Genomic DNA, 18,535 nt, shown 5'->3' with positions numbered 1-18,535 from the left:
GGCTTATTTCCAATATCACAAAAAAATTTGCATTAATCCTGGAAACTACCAACAGTACACTGTACAACTGGGAGCTACCAACGGTAAAGGGGTTTAACCGTTTAGGGTTTTTCTCTCAAAATCTGCTCTCTAATTGTTCAGAGAATTAAACGCAAAAGTCCCCAATTCTTGGAGATATGGATTTATCAGAGGCCCAGAAACCGGACGTCGCTCCGGCCACTGCTTCCGCATACCTCGATCCCAATTACTGGTCAGCCGCGAAAGCCCTAATTTCTTCTTAAATTTTTGGTATTTATCATGCCAATTGAATTGCATTTGTTGTTTTGAATAAAATATAAATTGCAGGGATCGGAGGTTTGAGCAAGAAGAGCATTACGAGTGGTTCAAAGACTATTCTTATTTCCGTCACCTCATTCTTCAATACGTTAAACCCAACTCTGCAGTAAATCTCTCTTCATCGTCTCCACTCATTTTTTTAACCTTTTTGGTGTAATTGATTAGTTTTAACGATTATTCACTCTTTTAATATAGTGTGTCTTTTTTACGACAAGGTATTGGAGGTTGGATGTGGAAATTCTCAGTTGTCTGAAGAACTTTACAGAGATGGAATTACTGAACTGACTTGCATTGATTTGTCATCCATTGCTGTTGAGAAGATGAAGCAGCGACTACTTTCTAAGGGCTATAAAGGTTGCTAACTTCTTAAATTTATGTTGTTTTGTGAATGTGTAGGTAGTTTATCTTTTCTTTGCTGTATATGATATCTTATAATGGCAAGTCTTAAAATTACGGTGGTTTTGAATCGTTGACAAAAGTGCATAGTCCTGTGTAGCCCCTGCCACCCAACCATTTCTATTGATTTTATATTTTAAAGCTGGGACCGTCCTTTCTATAGATACGGTCTTTAACATTTGGACTTTCTATTATTTACTTATATTCACAAATATAAATGTAACTGTTTTATTGAACTTTTACATGCTTTAGAGACCTTGAACTGTTAAGATCATTGTTTGCGGATTGGGCCATATTTTCATGTGATTTAGTACGCACCTCCACAAGGCTCTTCCTCCCACCCCTTCTGAAAATGGTCGGACACAATACATGCAATCATTTATAAGTAGAATAGCAATGCCAGGCCCTTTTTGGAAGACATTATGTGACCCTCTAGGCCCCATTCTTCCTCAAACTTATCCCAGATTTTCAAATAAATGATTTGTGAAATATAGGATATGTACTAGGGGAAACCACCAAAAAGATAGGGCATCATGGGTCCGTTGAACTTAATTTGGTATGTATGGGTCTGTACATTGCAACTATCAAAGTGGATATGTTCATTGCCACAATCAGACTTGCTATTTTGTGAAGCTTTTTTAGAAGAAATTCTTTTTATGGCGAAAATCACCAAAAACGAGCAAAGTTGTGTAGTACAGAAATCAAGCTCTTTGCTATTTACTAAGTTGGTCTTTCTATTCTCACTTCTCTCACCCTTTCTCGCGTATCTCAATTTCTTTTCGCTAGAAGAGCATCTTTTATCAGGGTGCCATGTGTACATGTAGTGGTATTTATGTTGTGCAATTAAGTTAAAGATGTGTGGGCTAAGAAAACCTGATTGCAACTGTGTCAATTGTTTTAGCTTGAATACTCTTTGATGTTTTGAATTGCAACACATGATGTAACTTTGTATCCTCATTGTTTCTTTCTGTTATGTTACTGCTATCAGAAATTAAAGTGCTGGAAGCAGACATGTTAGACCTGCCTTTTGGAGACGAATGTTTTGATGTGGTTGTAGAGAAGGGAACCATGGTAAAGTTATAATGCATAACCTTACCATCCTAAATGCATTGGGAAATTAATGTAAGTTGGCTTGGGGTAGGAAGTGGGAAGGACAGCTTCTTCCTGGATCCCCTTCTTTAACCCTCTCTGGAGGTCTTGATTGCTAAAATGACTAGATTATTCTCAATTGTGCATGTGTAATTACAAGTGTAATACAGTAATTGCTCTCTGCCCTCTACTTTCATGTCCATCTCGATTTCCTAATCTTCCGTTCTTCTATTGAGTTTTAGTTCCCATGAAAAGTGCATCAACCACCCTTGCTTATCTCTTCACTATTCTGTTAACCATAAATCAATGGCAGGGTCTTGTTTTATACCTATAACTGTCAGATCTTTCAAGTGTTTCTTTGATATGTTTATATTCACGCACTATTTTTTAACATGGAGGATGTATTATTTGTCGACTCTGGAGATCCTTGGAATCCAGAACCTGCAACAGTGAGCAAGGTTATGGCAATGCTTGAAGGCATTCAAAGAGTTCTGAAACCCCATGGCATTTTCATCTCCATCACCTTTGGCCAGGTAGAGAAAAAGAGTTGAATGACTCTCTCTCGATTCTAGAAGTGCGTATATAACGGATAAGGTCTTACTCTTCTATTCTTCAGCCTCACTTCAGGCGTCCTTTCTTCAATGCTGCTGCATTTACCTGGTCAGTTGAATGGAGAACATTTGGTGATGGGTTTCATTATTTCTTCTATATCTTGAAGAAGGTAAGTCCTGCTAAGACAGCATTTAATATCTTAATTTGAAAATATTTCATTGTATTATGCAAAATAATGTTGACTGTAATTTTCATGCATGCTAAATGAACTTGTGAATAATAATAGCGAGCATCTTTCAGGGCGAAAGGGCATCAGATGATGCTGAACATGCTGCAAAGATTGACATGCCATCTATAAATCTTTTCCATGAGGAATTAGACAGTGAAGACTATTTATTTCGTACAGATCTGGATGAGTTGTGAAGTCTGATGAGAAAAGCAAAGCTTTCAAATCCTGAGTAATTTTCGCCTAGAGCACTGCTTGATAGTTTTCCTTAGAATCCAAAATTAAGATTGTTAGTAGTAGTGTAGCCTTCTGAACTGTTATTTTTCTAGTCTTTAGTGTTCTCTAACAGTTAGATTTGCTGCTTCTAATTTAATTTTTTTATGTTTCTATTGTTTGTTACGACCTTACAGTTCAATCCATCCCAATACGGGCATCAAACTAGAAATGATCTGCAATTCGGATTGGCATCAAGGTTCGCATTTACCCTAATTGGAGGAGAGAAGATGGGAAAAGAGTGCTGGGCCCTAAAGCCTTGCATTAAGATCAACAAACCTACCCCGTGAGATTCTATTTCTTTCCCACTTAACTTTAGTTGCTTCAAGCCAAACCTTGTGGCTCAATGGTTAATATAAACTTGAACTTCAGAATGCCGGTGACATGTGCTTGCCCAAATGATATTTCCATAGAAATGCTGGACTATCAGCAATTCCCTTATATTTCAGTCTTTTGACATTTTAATTAGAGATTGTTATACTGTAACATTTCCGTTGTGAATGTCAGCACCAATTTGTGCTTACTGACAATTCTACGTTCACACGTATGTTATGACATATACATCTTTTGTCGTGGATCTTACTGTAAAATGACAATTGTTGTAGAAGGAAATACTAAGATAAATATGCAAACAATAAATGGCAAAATCATTTTATCGTAAGGACCAAAGTTTTCACTATTACTGTTGTATAGTACTCCACTGTTTAATGCTTCAGTGATTTTTCTAGAGATGAAGTTGGTACAAATGACAATACTCTATTGATTTAAGTTGCTTACTACATTGACTTAAGAATGGAAAGGAGAAGACTTCCAGACTCGGTTAACGTGGGAAATTAGTCATATTTGATTGGTAAGAATATAAAAGTGGATAAATGTGTGTATCTTCTACATAAAATATAAACGTTCTTCTAAATGTTCGCAGGAAAATGTTAGTAGAAGAAAGAATGCGCGCTAGAGGAAGGGCTTGAACCTTCGACCTTGTGGTTAACAGCCACACGCTCTAACCAACTGAGCTACTCCGAGGAAGGGCTTGAACCTTCGACCTTGTGGTTAACAGCCACACGCTCTAACCAACTGAGCTACTCCAGCTTATTGGTTTTGTAATAATCAATTTTTATTATTTCGACACTCTTGTCCGTGTAATTACAGAAAAATTAAACTCAGACTATATCCTTTATTAATAAATTCATGTATGTTGTTGTACATACATTTTTTTAATTTTATTTATGTATTTATAGATTTGAGATGTATATATTTATACTAATATAAAAAAAATACTTCTTCGCACTTACAAATGACGGGCATTACTGTACTAATTTTTTGTAAAATAAAAAATACTTTTATGATAAAATAATTAATTCATTTAACTTTTTAACATTTATAATAAATGATAAAATATTGTTTTTCTTATTAATATAATATACTAATTATATATTTCTTTTTATTTTTAATATATTTTAAAAAATAAAAAAATATTTATTATATGGATGCATATATATTAATGAGTAAAGAAAGTGCAGAATTTATGTGTACAATAATTTGCTTTTTAAAGACTTCCGCATCACACATTTCCATTGACATTAGGGAAGGAGTCAACCACCGTGGGTTTTTAGAACGATGTCGTATGGCTAAAAGCCTAAAACCTTCCGGGGCACACTTCTTCAAACGACGCCGTAAAAACCACTCTAAGTTTCCCAATAAGCTCTCCCCTCACCGCAAAGAAAGAAACCCTGTAATAAAATTCACAACCCACGACTTTCACTCTTCCTCTCTCTCTCTTCAATTGCCGGCAGAATTTTGCCGGAAATTTATCTCTGACTCATTTCCGGAACCGATCACAGTCTCTGTATCGAAGACGCTGATTTTTTTCTCCGAATATCTGTACATACATGCACTTTCCTGTATAGAGAGTGATCAAGATAAGTATTGGGTTATGGAGGATGATTATTACTTAAGCGGCGGAAGCGAAGAGGAAGATGATTACTACCCATCCGATCGGGAAGCGGAATCGCTCGACGGACTCGAGAATGAAGAGTCTGATGCTCAGTGGGCCACATCCAAAGCCCCTTCTTCCAAGGTGTGTGCATAATAGTAACTTTACGTGGTATATATGAATGCATGTAAATGAGTTCTGTTCTTGCAAATTCTTTCTTGGAGTTGTGCTTTCTTGAGCTGATTGTATCGGCTTTAAAATAGAATTAATTTGTCGAGAAGCAATGCGAATTTTGTTGGGTAAATTTGAAGGTGTTTTTTTGTACAATGTATATGTTGTTCGTTTTCCTTGCTTTTCATGGTTAAAACTGCTGATTTTTTGTTATGTTTTTGGACACGGTATATGGTTCTTATGTCTAGTACATCTTATGCTATTACATGGGTATGAAGATTTATAGAAACACGGAGTTTTGTGTTTTTGTTATATCTAATTCATCTTTAGTAGGTGGTAAGGGAGTTATTTTGTCATGGACTGAATTTGCGGAGTTGCTCCTTACCCTTTATTCTGGTTTATTAATCTGTTGTTCTTTTGTTGTTGTCTATGCTCTTTTTGCAGGTAATCACAAAAGAATCTCTGTTGGCTGCTCAGGTATGCTCGCTTGTACTTACATTGTCCAGTTCTTATTTGGTTTGCTAGTTTCACCGATAACAATTTTTTCCTTGAAATTGGCTAAGATATCCTAGTATGCCTGTTTATGCTAGTTTGTTTTAAAATTGTACTAGAAAGGCCCTTCAACATTTCTTCATCCACTAAGAGCGCGAAAACTTATGTGTAATAAGTAAGATGATGTTCGTATTCTTTCTCAAACCTATTGGAACTCCAAATAAGAAGAGCAGAATAGCTTGCATGTATTTGACTGAAGGCAGGGGTTTTGTTATCTATGCAGAGAGAAGATTTGCGTAGGGTTATGGAATTGCTATCAGTTAGAGAACACCATGCCAGAACTCTTCTCATTCATTACCGTTGGGATGTTGAGAAATTGATTGCCGTTTATGTTGAGAAGGGGAAATCTTGCATGTTTTCTGAAGCAGGTGTTTCTGTGATTGAACTTGTTGACCTCGATCCACCAGAATCTTCCTCTACATTAATGTGCAATATTTGTATGGATGATGTGCTTGCAAAGGATGTGACAAAAATGGACTGTGGACACTGCTTTTGCAACAATTGTAAGCACCTTTTCCTTCATTTGGATAAGCTTCCACTTCCTTACTGGACCATGGAAATGGCATGAATACTATAGCAGGTTCTCTATGTTCTGTATGACATTGTACTTGTAAAATACTACATTCTGGTTTATTTTGCATTTTGTGGTGAGTCTTTTGGCACACATGGTTCGAACTTTCATAGTTTCACTTCTGTTTTGCACCACAGTTCTGGACTCCTTTAGCTCTTTACTGTTTGTTAATTATATATTGCCTAATTTTCAGGTTGGACAGAGCATTTTGTTGTCAAAATAAATGAGGGGCAAAGCAAGAGGATCAGGTGTATGGCCCATAAATGTAATGCTATCTGTGATGAAGGTATTATCAGGAAGCTAGTTAGTGTAAGACATCCTGATTTAGCAGAGAAATTTGACCGATTTCTTCTTGAGTCGTACATTGAAGATAACAAAATGGTTAAATGGTGTCCTAGTATACCCCACTGCGGGAATGCAATACGGGTAGAAAATGATGAATTCTGTGAGGTAGAATGTTCCTGTGGTTTACAGTTCTGTTTCAGTTGCTTATCAGAAGCCCATTCACCTTGTTCATGCTTGATGTGGGAGCTGTGGACCAAGAAATGTCGTGATGAATCTGAGACAGTCAATTGGATTACTGTACATACAAAGCCTTGTCCTAAGTGTCACAAACCAGTCGAGAAGAATGGTGGTTGCAACCTAGTCAGTTGCATATGTGGGCAAGCATTTTGGTAAAATTGCTTTCTCAGCTGCTTTTTCCCATTCCTGTAGCTCAGTGAATATTTAGATGCATGCTTGAGGAAATTACTGAATCATCATTCTTTATATCTAATGCCTAATAGAATGCTCTGTGCATTTTAAGTTATGTAATTGACCCCTCTGCTTCCAACAATTCTTGACGTTTGTGTTTGTACTTTTTGACTTGTGAATCACTTGAATGAAATGCTCATCGCCATAATTATCCTTCGTTATTGGAAAGTGTCCTTGCAGATATTATCATTTGTATTTCTCATTGAATCTGCTTTTATGCGTATATGATGCCATCAACAATTCTTATCTTCTTGTATTATTGTTCTTGTCATATTTCATCCCCTAAAGATAATTATTTTGTACTTTCTTTTTGTATTTTGACTATTCTTTTCCTGCTTTAGTTGGCTATGTGGTGGAGCTACAGGCCGAGATCATACCTGGTCACACATTGCTAATCATAGCTGTGGCCGTTATAAAGAAGATGGTGAGAAGAAGGCTGAGCGTGCAAAGCGAGACCTCTATAGGTACATGCATTATCATAATCGCTATAAGGCTCATACAGACTCCTTTAAGCAGGAATCTAGACTGAGGGAAACCATAAAGGAAAAAGTATCACATTTGGAAGCAAGGGACTCAAAGTTAAGAGACTTCAGCTGGATTACAAATGGGCTCTGCCGGCTCTTCAGATCAAGACGAGCTCTCTCGTATTCATATCCTTTTGCATTCTACATGTTTGGAGAGGACTTGTTTAAGGATGAGATGACCAAAAAGGAAAGTGAAATAAAGCAGCACTTGTTTGAGGACCAGCAGCAGCAGCTTGAGTCAAACGTTGAGAAGCTATCCAAATTTCTTGAGGAGCCATTTGATGAGTATTCTGAGGAACAAATCATGCAAATAAGGATGCAAGTTATTAATCTCTCTGTAATCACAGATAGCCTCTGCAAGAAAATGTGAGTGAGTTGTCCTTGGAGACCTAAATTTTGAGGTGAATGAAGTTGAAACTGTAGCTAATCTTGCAGGTATGAGTGTATCGAGAATGACTTATTGGGTTCACTTCAATATACAATTCACATCATAGCTCCATACCAGTCAAAAGGCATTGCAAAGGCAGAGGAGCTGACTTGGAGTGCTCAAGCAAACAGCAATAATAAATGTCAGAAGATATCTAATCAGGCCACTGGTAAAGTGGATGAAATTTGACTTCTTATTTTTATGAATAAGCATGGGGATGATTATTTTATAACGAATCTTGTGTGGTAATGGTTGGGAACCTTTTTATTTTTGTTCTTCCATATCGGCATAATCGTATCCACTTAGATTTTCCTTGACATGCCATTTCTGGTTTGTTGTTCAATTTGCATAGCAAGGCAATTTTGCATTTGAAAAATTTGTCTTGCAGAGGGTTACTTTCAGTGTGCTTTGTGAAGCCCTTCTAATGCTTATTCTACTCGTGTAAGTTCTATTTGAACCTATATACATATATATATATATATATCTTATTCATGTATCTGGTGGCAGCTGAATGGAAATTTCTAGAGAATTTCATTTGGCATGTGCATTTCTTAGGCTTACCTGGTAAGACATGTTTGTTTGAAAGATCGATAATGACTTAAAGCTAATGAAAAACTATAACCTGATTATTTATAATAATGCCGTGAACTGATTGTCAGTTGTTAGTGAAAGTTTGCAGAATGCAAGAGTACTCAGGCTCTCTGTTGACGTTTCTCATACATTTTGTAGGAGACCTGATAGAAATAGGAAAAGCATCGGCTTCCGGGACTTCGGATGAGAGCACACAGTTATCAAGGAAGCGTCCTAGAAAAGGAAGTTCTGCAGGCAGTATGTTTGATCTCAACTTGCCTGCAGAGGTTCACCAACCAAATACCTAAGAAGTCGCTCTCGTTTCCAACTGTGGGGGTGCCATCCTAAACCCTCAGCACAGTGCACATAAATCCAGTGCATTTATTGGAGGAAAGATATTGTCCTCGACTTTGGAGGATCCGTGTTGTCGTATTTTGGTTGTCAACTATATTAGTGTTGTAATGGAAGCGGAAAACTAGCTTAACTATGTATAGTCTTTTGTTTTGGACTGGGGAATAATAGGGTATATCTGGTGGAGTCCATTCTGATGCTGAAATATGTTGATAAGGGAGAAACAGTAGCTGGAGGATTGGGATAACATTGAGTAATAGGATGCAATATGTAGATCCGATTCTCGTTTTGCTTTTTAGATATTGGGCAAATTCTGGTCGCTCAAAGTTGTTTAGTATTGTCGTGTGGCAGTGCCCACCCATTTGGATTCTCTCTCTCTATGGTATATATATTATATATGTAATGAATGGTAGCTCTACTGATCTCTGTCTTTCTGCCAAAATGCCCGTGAAAATAGGATTATTGGATGAAAGAATGATGGAATTAGTACAGGATTGCACGTGAATACCTGATGCGAACTGTACGACCTAATTCTTTTGGAATTATCCAAATGTTCATTTGAGGTTCAAGCTCCCAAATCCAAACATCCAGAGAAATTTTAATCCCGATTCGATTGGATAAATATAATATATTTAATGTGATTGATATACAGTTATATTTCAATTAAATATCATCTTGATGTGCAACACCGAATAATGCTGCTCATGACAGGCTCTGATGTTCCGATTATTGCCAACATATTCTACCTTTGATCTTAATTTACTAGTGATGATAACGATGTGTAACCGGGAAATGGCCATGAGATTCTGTGGAACAAAACTCTGCTCTTGCAATGCAGACGGATGGTGGTGGCGTTTACATTTTTTATCTTCAATGGCCCGAAAGTTCCGCACTACCAGGTTATTTCCACTGTCCATAGTCGACTGCAAGCTCACGATCTCCGCCGTCCCTACATGATACTTGAAATATGACAAGTACGCGTTTCTCCCAGCGGAGAAGATTGAGGTCTAATTGAGCGCCAAAACAGTTATTGCTTTCAACTCCCACAGCTCGACGTACGGCGAGAATGATGCTGTATCAAGTGGTCGGAAGGCGGATGACGGCATCCTTTAACATCGGCCTCATGACAGAGAGCGACAGCGGCCATGCTGAGGGAGAGTGACGTCATTTGCTCAACATACATGATGGAGGAGAGATAGAGGTTCAAAAGCAACGTTGGAGACCGTTTATGACGAGCCACGGGCCAAGAGTGTAATTTGAATACCGTCGATGAAGACCTTATCCTGGTTTACGATGGTAATGTTGATGCTGTGATTGGAGAATAAGTTTCCTACCATGGTGCCGAAAATTAAGTTTTGGAGGAACTGCCCGGCCGGAGAGTGAGAACACTCGGAGGGGGACAGGGAGGGAACACAGAGGCAGGTGAGGGCACTGGACTAATTTTCAAAATCTTCTGTTTATTTATGGGCTTCCAGAATAAAAAGTGTTGGGCTTATTCAAATATTTGGTACAGCAAATCTGGTCTTCGTTGATTTAGAGTTGGGCCTTCGATTTCCATTAAAGAAAGAAACTTTGCTAATGGTGCCGGTGCAACTAACATAAGCAAATTTACACCCAAATTCGTCCAAATCAAACCAATTACAGTGTAAGTGTTACTTATCATGTGATTGATCTCATTATACTTGTTATATAATTGGTTCAGATCCGATCAAACTCGATCTCTATTCGAATTTCTGCTAAAAAGATTAATAATTGAAGCATAAGTGTGTGTATTTATGAGTTGGAAATGCAAATATTATGGTTGGGTTCATGAACTTAGCTTTCAGTTGCAGAGTCTCATGCATGCAAATTGTGCCTCAATTTTTGTCATTCAATTGCAGTTTCCAGGCAGTACAAATAGCATAAAGAACCCAACCTAAGGCAAATACATATGCTGGTCTAACAGGTTTGCAGATTCCTCCTTTGCCTTTGACTTTTTTTCCCATTGGAGTGCCTTTGGAAAGTTCGCTTTGGTGTCTTTTCTGAGTATTTTAATCCCAAACAGAACTCTTGAATTTAGTGAGTAATATGGCTTGTCTGCAACATTACTCAGTAATCTAGGTGTCAAGATTCTGCTTGGCCTTTTTCTTTAATAGAAGCTGATTTAGATAAAGATGTCTCTGACTATTGAGATTGTCAAAATCTGATTAAAAACCATATTCACTATGTGCTTAGATTTTTAAAAGGCTATTCTGGCCTCTCTATGGCTTATTCTTGATCTTTCTTCCCTTTCTATCCGTGTCTACAAAAGTTTTGGAGATGTCAAAATGGGAACTTTTGCTAAACTTTTTGAAACTTATTATACTTGTTTTGTATTTAATTGTTATTAGTTCTTTGAAAGTTTAGAAAACAGATGTGCATGTCTAAATTTCTACCAACGATCACGACATATATCCTGTTTATTGTTTTGAGATAGCATTGAACCATGTACATCATTTATGTGTATGTTTGACCCTTCAATGATAATTTTATTGGGCAACAGGTTCCAGACTATATCTCTCATTAACCAAACATTAATTGCAGACATCAAACAATGATTTTTCCTTTTGCTTTTCAAGAAAAAGTGAGGTCTTTCTCTCACCAACTTCAATGACCTGGGAGTTTGTATAACTAAGTCCATTAATTGGCAACTAATCGATGCAATCTATGTTTTTAATTGGTCTACTAGCATGTTTGTAAGATTCTTTGGGAAAGTGATAATTGACTTACTAGAAGACTGTTGGTCTCTAGAATCAATTAATTATGTATACTTCTGTAAACCCATAAGCAAAAACAGAGGTTGTTGGAACCCCCCAGCAAATGACAAAATAGCATGAATTTCTTAACTCCTGCATTTCATGTTGAACAAAATTCAAGACCTATAAGTCAACAATTACTACAATTTTTTCCAGACAAATTTGTTTGATTTTATGTATTTAGAGTAACTTTTGTTTTACATATAATTTACTGTAACTGCAGTTGTACTAGTTTTCTTTTGTTTCATTTTCTCTTTTAATCTTTCCCCCCTTTATACTTACAAGAATATAACCCTTTTAATTTCCGAGCTTCTTAGGATATGTACCTAATTTGAGAAAGCTCTCTAAAGATTTGTAAAATCTTGACAATCCCCAGCATAATCTTAAAGATAGTGAACTTTTAGTAGGAATATTAACTTTTTCTGAAGAAGCAAATGGCACCAAATCCCATAAAAAAGCCGCATTTCTTTTTTATGTTACTTTAGCTGAGCTGTTACTCACAAATGCTGCCTCTTTTTGGGTCGTGTGTGACTTGTGCATATTTTTGTAGATGTCATGTAAGAGATGAATTAGACCATGCATTGGCAAAATGCACAAAAGAAAAATCAGTCATCTCTCACTCCTTGTTTGCTTTTTGTTTTGACCTTCACCTTTCAGCCCTTTTGAGGTGAGCTAAAGCCAATTTTATGCCAAAACTTTTTCCCAACTGTTCGCTACCATGCATTTGCATCATTGATTTCATTGTTTGTAATGCTTATCTTTGACTTAGAAATTGATTTTGAACTTGAGGCAGCGAAAGAATTTAACAACTAAACTGCATTGTCCATATGGTGGTACAAGAAACAGTCTTTAGATAATGTTGGCAGATTACATGATTAGCATCTTTACTTTGATAGAACTGAAGGGGGGATAAAGTGGAGGCGTTCACTTTAGCCCGGAAAAGAAAAAGGGCAGGACGGAATCAATGGATTCAGATTTTCTCCCCCCACTCCCCTTAAACTTCACATACATTAGTCAATCTTCAGTTTACCTCCTTATTTTGGCCGGCTCTTATCTTTATGAACAACATATTTCATTAATGATAATATGAGATAAATGAGCCAAAATTACCCTCTGAGGTGGTAAAACGAATTCATGGTCACTGGCTAGCTACTGCTTTTTGCTGCTGTATAATACATGCATATGCAGATTGTCCTAGGCTACTCTGTGTTTCTCAGTTTTCTTAGTCTTGTTTAGGCCAAGTGATTGTGAAGCATTAAATGCCCAATTCTCTCTTTTCGTCCGACTTTGATGAATCAAAAGCCCCCAACGAATTTGCTTCTTTTGATGCAGGGAAAGGCCTCCCCCCACATTGCATAAAGCCAACACAAAGGTGGCAAGGCTTTCTTTCAAAAGTGACCAGTCAAAACAAAAACAGGCATCCTTTCAATTTTACGTCCGTCCCCACTGCCCGCATGTGTGCATGAATATGCATGATGCACTCAAATCGTAACATATATACTTTTCCACTGAAAATTGGTATGAAGACTTTCTAAATAATTTTTTTTTATACATGAAAATTAATTGCCATATAATTTTAACTTAATCAAGTTTTAGTTATTGATAACCCATGTGACATGAAACTAAACAAATTTTAGAAGTGATTTAATATAGCACTCTCGACTCTCGAGGTATATTCAGATAGCTAAGAGCTGATGCCTAATAAGACGGGTTTGGATTTTTTTATTACAAAAGAAGAAAATATTTTTTGAATACTTCGGTTTATTGAGTTCTTTTAATATGCTGTTTTCTTGAATATTTTAAGTAACAGTTTCTATATACTTAATTTCTAAGTGGAGTGTGGTGTGCCTCGGTGTTTGAATTTGAGAATATATCAGTTTTGAATGCATTTGGTCATCACGACCAGTAGGTTGCTGGTTCAGTTTTCCAAGACTCTGTGTGAGTGTATAAGTGAGTAGTCTTAATTTCTCTATTCCTGCATGTACCCTCTTCTACCAGAACAGAGAATCCAACAAGAGTTTTTGTTGTCGCAAAATTAATGTTGTTTGGAGCTTTCTTATATCATGTTTTTGTTTCTGTTTACGCAGTTGTCACTTTCTGTTGGATTATCCGCTTGCTGCATTTAATGCTGTTTACAGAGGATTTCCCTCAAGTGGTCCGAATTAATACATACCTGGAGCTTTAATACTCGACCGAATATTCATATCTGCTTCATGCATTTAATTTTTCGTTAAGTTGAAACCCGATCGAGTAATGTGCAAGCCAAAAGCTCTGTGAGAGGTATGTCATTTCCCCTGCTTTCCTTTTCACAGCCCTGAAATTCCATTTGCTGCTTGTCCTTCTTCTGTAGGCCAAGGCATTAATTGGAGAAAATTTGAATTGAGAATGTTCAGAATAGTATAGATTCATTAGAGAGAAAGCAGACGGGTGCTTGTATCCAAAGTTCTCTATTCATCATCATCTCAATCATGTTCGTGAACAAATGTTGTTGAATCTAATTAGGAACTCTCACGCGAGATGACTGAGGAAACAGTAACTTGATTTTTTGAAAGTTAATATTTTGCTTTTGTACTTGTAACTTCTCTTTTTTACATCCATGACAAGTTTTAATGGCCTTTCTTTTCTTAAATGCTTCTTTTGTCCGATGTTTTAATGATTGCGCAGGTAAGGACTGAGGATGTAAAGTTTGTAATCATCTATTAGGATTGTCACCACATCTTTGTACCGGAAAAAGGAGTACTTATCAGGTTTTTGTTACTCATTTGGAGTTAAAAAGTTAATACACGAGTATGGGGCACTTGAAGAACTTTGAACCTCAGAGGAGACAACTGTCCCCAGGCAAGGCTCAAAGTTTGTTGAAAGAGGAGGTAAACTGCTAATGTTTATGTACCAGTTTTCTCTTACGTATTACAGACATAGTTTTTTTATTTGAAATTTCTGTAAGATGCGAAGAAATCCTCCTGCTAATGTGACAAACACGTTGCATAATTGACAGAAGAAAACACTCCAAAGACCTCACGACATTACCTTCAATCAAAAAAGAAATTGATCAGATTTTGACATTTATTTACATGGTTTTTTTATGATGCTACATTCCACCCTTCTAGATCGTGCAGCTTCAGAAAGAACTAGAGGGTCAAACTGTGGTACGGTCTGCACTAGAGAAAGCAATGAATTGCCAGCCTCTCTTGGATGATCCCGCATATAAATCACTTTCTCAGGTTTTCTGTTTTTATTCTTTTGTAAAAGTTACCCAGTTTCTATGCTTAATACTTCCCCTAAAATTATAATTTCCATAGTTATACAGACAAAAGTATGTAACTTTGCTTACTCTAAAGCATTCCTCATGAATTCGTATATGTCCAGCCTGTTGAGAATCTCATCAAAGATATTGCTATGTTGGAGTTGGAAGTTATATATTTGGAGAAATATCTTCTATCGATGTACCGCAGAAGTTTTGCCAAAAGGCTGTCTACTTTGCCTACAGCAGATGAAAGACCAAGAACCAATGCTGAAACTCATAATCAGACGTCTTCTTCGGAAGTTGCCAAATCTAATTTAGAATCAGTGAACGAAAATTCAGTCATTAGATGTAGTACCGTTGTGCCACATGATGATTCAGCGATCATGTTTTCTACAAAATGCAACGACATTATGGGAGCAGAAACACTGATTGACACAGGTATAGACAGAAGCCAGTCATCACTATCTCACCGTTCAGCTTGTTCCTTCAGAACTTCACCTCCATTCGAAGCTGTGGCTGAAGCTGTAGATGCATATCATTCTCTACCTTTATCAATGCTGGAGGTATTATCTTAATTAACATGAACCAGAAGTTCGTATAATATTCTAGCGACAATAAAGCCTAACTAAGATACTTTTTGGTCCCAATTTATTTATGTCTAACCCAGTATCACCTCTTCAAGGACTTTAAGCTGATATAATTGATGGATGCTCAGATCTATTTAATTGGAATTGCTTTCTTATCTTCTCAGTCATATTCAGCAATAAGTGGTACTTCCTTGTTTGATTAGTTATTCTGACAAAAAATGTAAAGATAAAGATCTTCCTTGGTCTAATAAAGCTGATATTTCTTTGATTTATGTTAGATTCCTCATTAAATGTTCTGTTACTGGGGACATTTATTGAGATAGGAAAGTGTAGGAGTTAAATTGAATTCATGGGTGAAATTTAGTGAAAGAATTGCCACTGATGTATCATACGTTCTGTAATTTCACCAGCGGATACAGGACTGTACATCTGATGCTAATCTGGCAGAGAATCTTGGTTCTAGTTTCCCTGATCGTGTTCGGGAAACACCCAACTGGCTTTCGGAGGAGATGATCAAATGCATATCGACCATATATTGTCATCTGTCTGACCCTCCTCTGTTTGCTCGAGGTCTCAATTCTACTTCACACTCATCACCACCAAGTAAATTTTCCCCAAGAAGACATCATGATATCCCCGGCCTGTCAAGTGAAGAAAATTTGTCTTTCTATTCATGGCTTAACAACCCTTTCCATGTTGACGCATCAAAAGAATTTTCTGGAACTTTCTTCACAATGGTTGAGGTACAAGGCATCTGTAGAGATTCCACGAGGCTACATGCTGTTCAAGACTTGCTACAAAGTTACAGGTACCCTAGACCTTTTAGTTTTACTGTGGCAGTGAATGTCTAGTCATCAAACACAAATTGTTTGTCGATATAAAGTTCACCTTTTTGACTCATCATAAGTTCTAATCCTAAATGTACATGAAGCTTGACAGGAATAACTTGGCAGCTGCATTGATATTTGAGAGTTGTACTTCTGGTTTGTGTCATAATTCAAAAGTGTTGAGGATTACCTTTTGAAAAAAACATTTTCTGTGCATCAAATGTCTCAGTTTGAGGAGTCCGTCTCAGGTGTGTTGGTTCTTGTTGACATGATTGCTACTCTTTCAGATCTCTTATTTCTAGGTTGGCGCAAGTTGATCCAGGGAAATTAAAGCATGAAGAGAAATTGGCATTCTGGATTAATGTTCACAATGCACTAGTAATGCATGTAAGAGTTCATATCTATTCTCCGCTTTCTTCAAAGTTATTATATGTTACAAGGCAGAAATCAAGTGCAAGCATTTATGCAACGTACAGGCATTTCTGGTTTACGGAATCCCACGAGGAAATTTGAAGAGGATCTCATTAGCCCTGAAGGTACTGAAACTCCATGTTCTTAATCTTCAAGTTCTCTGGCTCCACTTTTCTACTGATCTGTGCTCCAAGTGTTCCTCTTCAGCTAATACAAAAGAAAATTTGCTTGATCCAGGCCGCATACAACATTGGAGGCCATACGGTAAATGTGGACACAATTCAGAGTTCTATTCTAGGATGCCGGTTGCCTCGTCCAACTCAGGTATTTGCTGCTCAGCTATTTGATCATATCCAGTTGCTCCTCTTCGTAAAAAGACTGATTCTTTTTCATGGGGTAATGGGCCTCAATTCCTTGCTTATAGTGGCTGCACTCATTGTTCTTCCCCAAGACAAAGTTTAAAGCTGGAGACCCTCGGAAGGCATATGCAGTAAAGCACCCAGAGCCTCGATTACATTTCGCCCTTTGTTCAGGGTGCCAATCAGATCCAGCAGTAAGCCGCCATTTCTTCTGCTGCAAACAAAGAGTACCATAACTCGGTACTTCCGACTTCCGTTAACGACATTCCGTCCTAATTTTCTGCAGGTCCGGTCATATACTCCCAAAAAAGTGTTCCAGGAGCTAGAAATGGCAAAAGAAGAGTACATTCAAATGAATATAAAGTTACATAAAGAACAAAGATTACTCATACCGAAGAATGTCGAATATTTCATAAAGGAGACAGGCTTATCTCCATCAGGTGTAGCAGAAATGCTTGAGCAATCAATGCCCGACTCCATGAAAAACAATTTTCACCAGCCTCAGCAAGGAAAATTCTGGAAAAAGTTGGAGTGGATCCCTCACAACTTCACCTTCCGTTTCCTACTCTCAAATGAACTAGTCAGCTGAGGCACATGCATGAGCTAGCAATTGGCCCAAGCTGATAGGCGTCCGTGCAGACTTAAAACGCGATCCTCAGTTTCATGAAATTCTTTTCATGTCATAAGTCCTTGATTCTTGACAGCTTTGAATGACAGATGAATCATGAGTCCTTACAAAGCATTTGGACACTAAATCCCAGCTGAGGAACATCCAGTTAAGTTACATCAATCATATGAGAAGTGTCGATGAAGTCACCTGAGAATTTATCTGCAGAATAAGGCATGTAGGTGATTCAACTGTCATTCCAAAAACTGCTTCATATGCACTGAATCACGTTGATGAATGTTCTGCGGCCAGGGGACAGCGGCCCCGCCCCTCCGAGTGAAGTTTATTTCGTGTACTAATTACAATGTTACATAGAAGTGCCTACAACCAAGTGCGATTTTGTTCCTTACTGTGCCACAATCTTCAGGCTTGTAGTCCCCAGAGTTTAAACCAGAAATGTCTAACATATCTGATGATGAAGCAAATTACATAAGAGACGACCAAATACACACAAAAAGTTGTTTAATAATAGTAACCTCCTTTTCTTTTCAGGCTAGCCCACTGCATCATCCCCTATTTCGTCCCCATCAGGAAACATTAAAACCTTCACAAATTTAAGAAATTCCAGAAATTGATACGTATATAACATAATCAGCTGATCTGGATTTAGCCAAAGTCCCTTATAGTGTGCATTGATGAAATGCCTTGAATTTATCAAACATTTTGCCTTCCCATTAATGTAATCACATTCATTAAATGCCCATCTATTATTCGCTCCCAAGTAATGGTTTAAATCTTGAGTAGATAACAAATATGTGTTTCATTTGTTCACCAAAAATTTCACTTACAAATTTTCGGTTTGGACTATTATCTTTGATTAAAATAATTAAACCAATATTTATTAAAATAAACTAGCAACAAGCCTTAACTTTGAACCAACGGGAACAATTCAATAATTCGGGTACGAGATTTTTCAGTCTTTCATTTAACAATTCAGTATGT

The 18,535-nt window shown here is 37.2% G+C and overlaps 3 protein-coding genes across 7 annotated transcripts; all 3 read left to right on the top strand.

The window, feature by feature from the left end:
• Nucleotides 49-3,492, top strand: LOC105169602 (methyltransferase-like protein 13). 2 transcript variants are annotated; one of them, XM_011090031.2, is made up of 8 exons: nt 52-250; nt 346-442; nt 552-690; nt 1,721-1,803; nt 2,220-2,354; nt 2,438-2,542; nt 2,674-2,831; nt 3,010-3,159. In XM_011090031.2, the coding sequence occupies exons 1-7, from the start codon at nt 177-179 to the stop codon at nt 2,794-2,796; spliced, it is 756 nt and encodes a 251-aa protein (XP_011088333.1). In that variant the 5' UTR covers nt 52-176; the 3' UTR covers nt 2,797-2,831; nt 3,010-3,159. The 2 variants fall into 2 exon arrangements, with proteins under 2 accessions (XP_020551429.1, XP_011088333.1); XM_020695770.1 differs by lacking the exon at nt 2,674-2,831 and having other exon boundaries at nt 49-250; nt 3,010-3,492.
• On the top strand, nt 4,557-9,122 carry LOC105169601 (probable E3 ubiquitin-protein ligase ARI1). Of its 2 annotated transcripts, XM_011090030.2 has the most exons (8): nt 4,557-4,949; nt 5,421-5,453; nt 5,752-6,031; nt 6,293-6,773; nt 7,194-7,742; nt 7,812-7,972; nt 8,192-8,244; nt 8,533-8,543. In XM_011090030.2, the coding sequence occupies exons 1-7, from the start codon at nt 4,806-4,808 to the stop codon at nt 8,215-8,217; spliced, it is 1,674 nt and encodes a 557-aa protein (XP_011088332.1). In that variant the 5' UTR covers nt 4,557-4,805; the 3' UTR covers nt 8,218-8,244; nt 8,533-8,543. The 2 variants fall into 2 exon arrangements, with proteins under 2 accessions (XP_011088332.1, XP_011088331.1); XM_011090029.2 differs by lacking the exon at nt 8,192-8,244 and having other exon boundaries at nt 4,560-4,949; nt 8,533-9,122.
• LOC105169600 lies at nt 13,292-18,026 on the top strand. Of its 3 annotated transcripts, none has more exons than XM_020696257.1 (11): nt 13,292-13,448; nt 13,586-13,778; nt 14,163-14,365; nt 14,606-14,719; nt 14,865-15,305; nt 15,740-16,137; nt 16,444-16,543; nt 16,633-16,692; nt 16,805-16,891; nt 16,992-17,120; nt 17,213-18,026. In XM_020696257.1, exons 3-11 carry the CDS (start codon nt 14,288-14,290, stop codon nt 17,513-17,515), a joined length of 1,710 nt encoding a protein of 569 aa, XP_020551916.1. In that variant the 5' UTR covers nt 13,292-13,448; nt 13,586-13,778; nt 14,163-14,287; the 3' UTR covers nt 17,516-18,026. The 3 variants fall into 3 exon arrangements, with proteins under 3 accessions (XP_020551916.1, XP_011088327.1, XP_011088328.1); XM_011090025.2 differs by having other exon boundaries at nt 13,586-14,049; XM_011090026.2 differs by lacking the exon at nt 13,292-13,448 and having other exon boundaries at nt 13,489-13,778.

This window comes from Sesamum indicum, linkage group LG8 (assembly GCF_000512975.1).
Source record: "Sesamum indicum cultivar Zhongzhi No. 13 linkage group LG8, S_indicum_v1.0, whole genome shotgun sequence".
Classification (NCBI taxonomy): Eukaryota; Viridiplantae; Streptophyta; class Magnoliopsida; order Lamiales; family Pedaliaceae; genus Sesamum; species Sesamum indicum.
The sequence above is the reverse complement of the archived record's forward strand: the minus strand, read 5'-3'. Positions and strand labels throughout refer to the sequence as shown.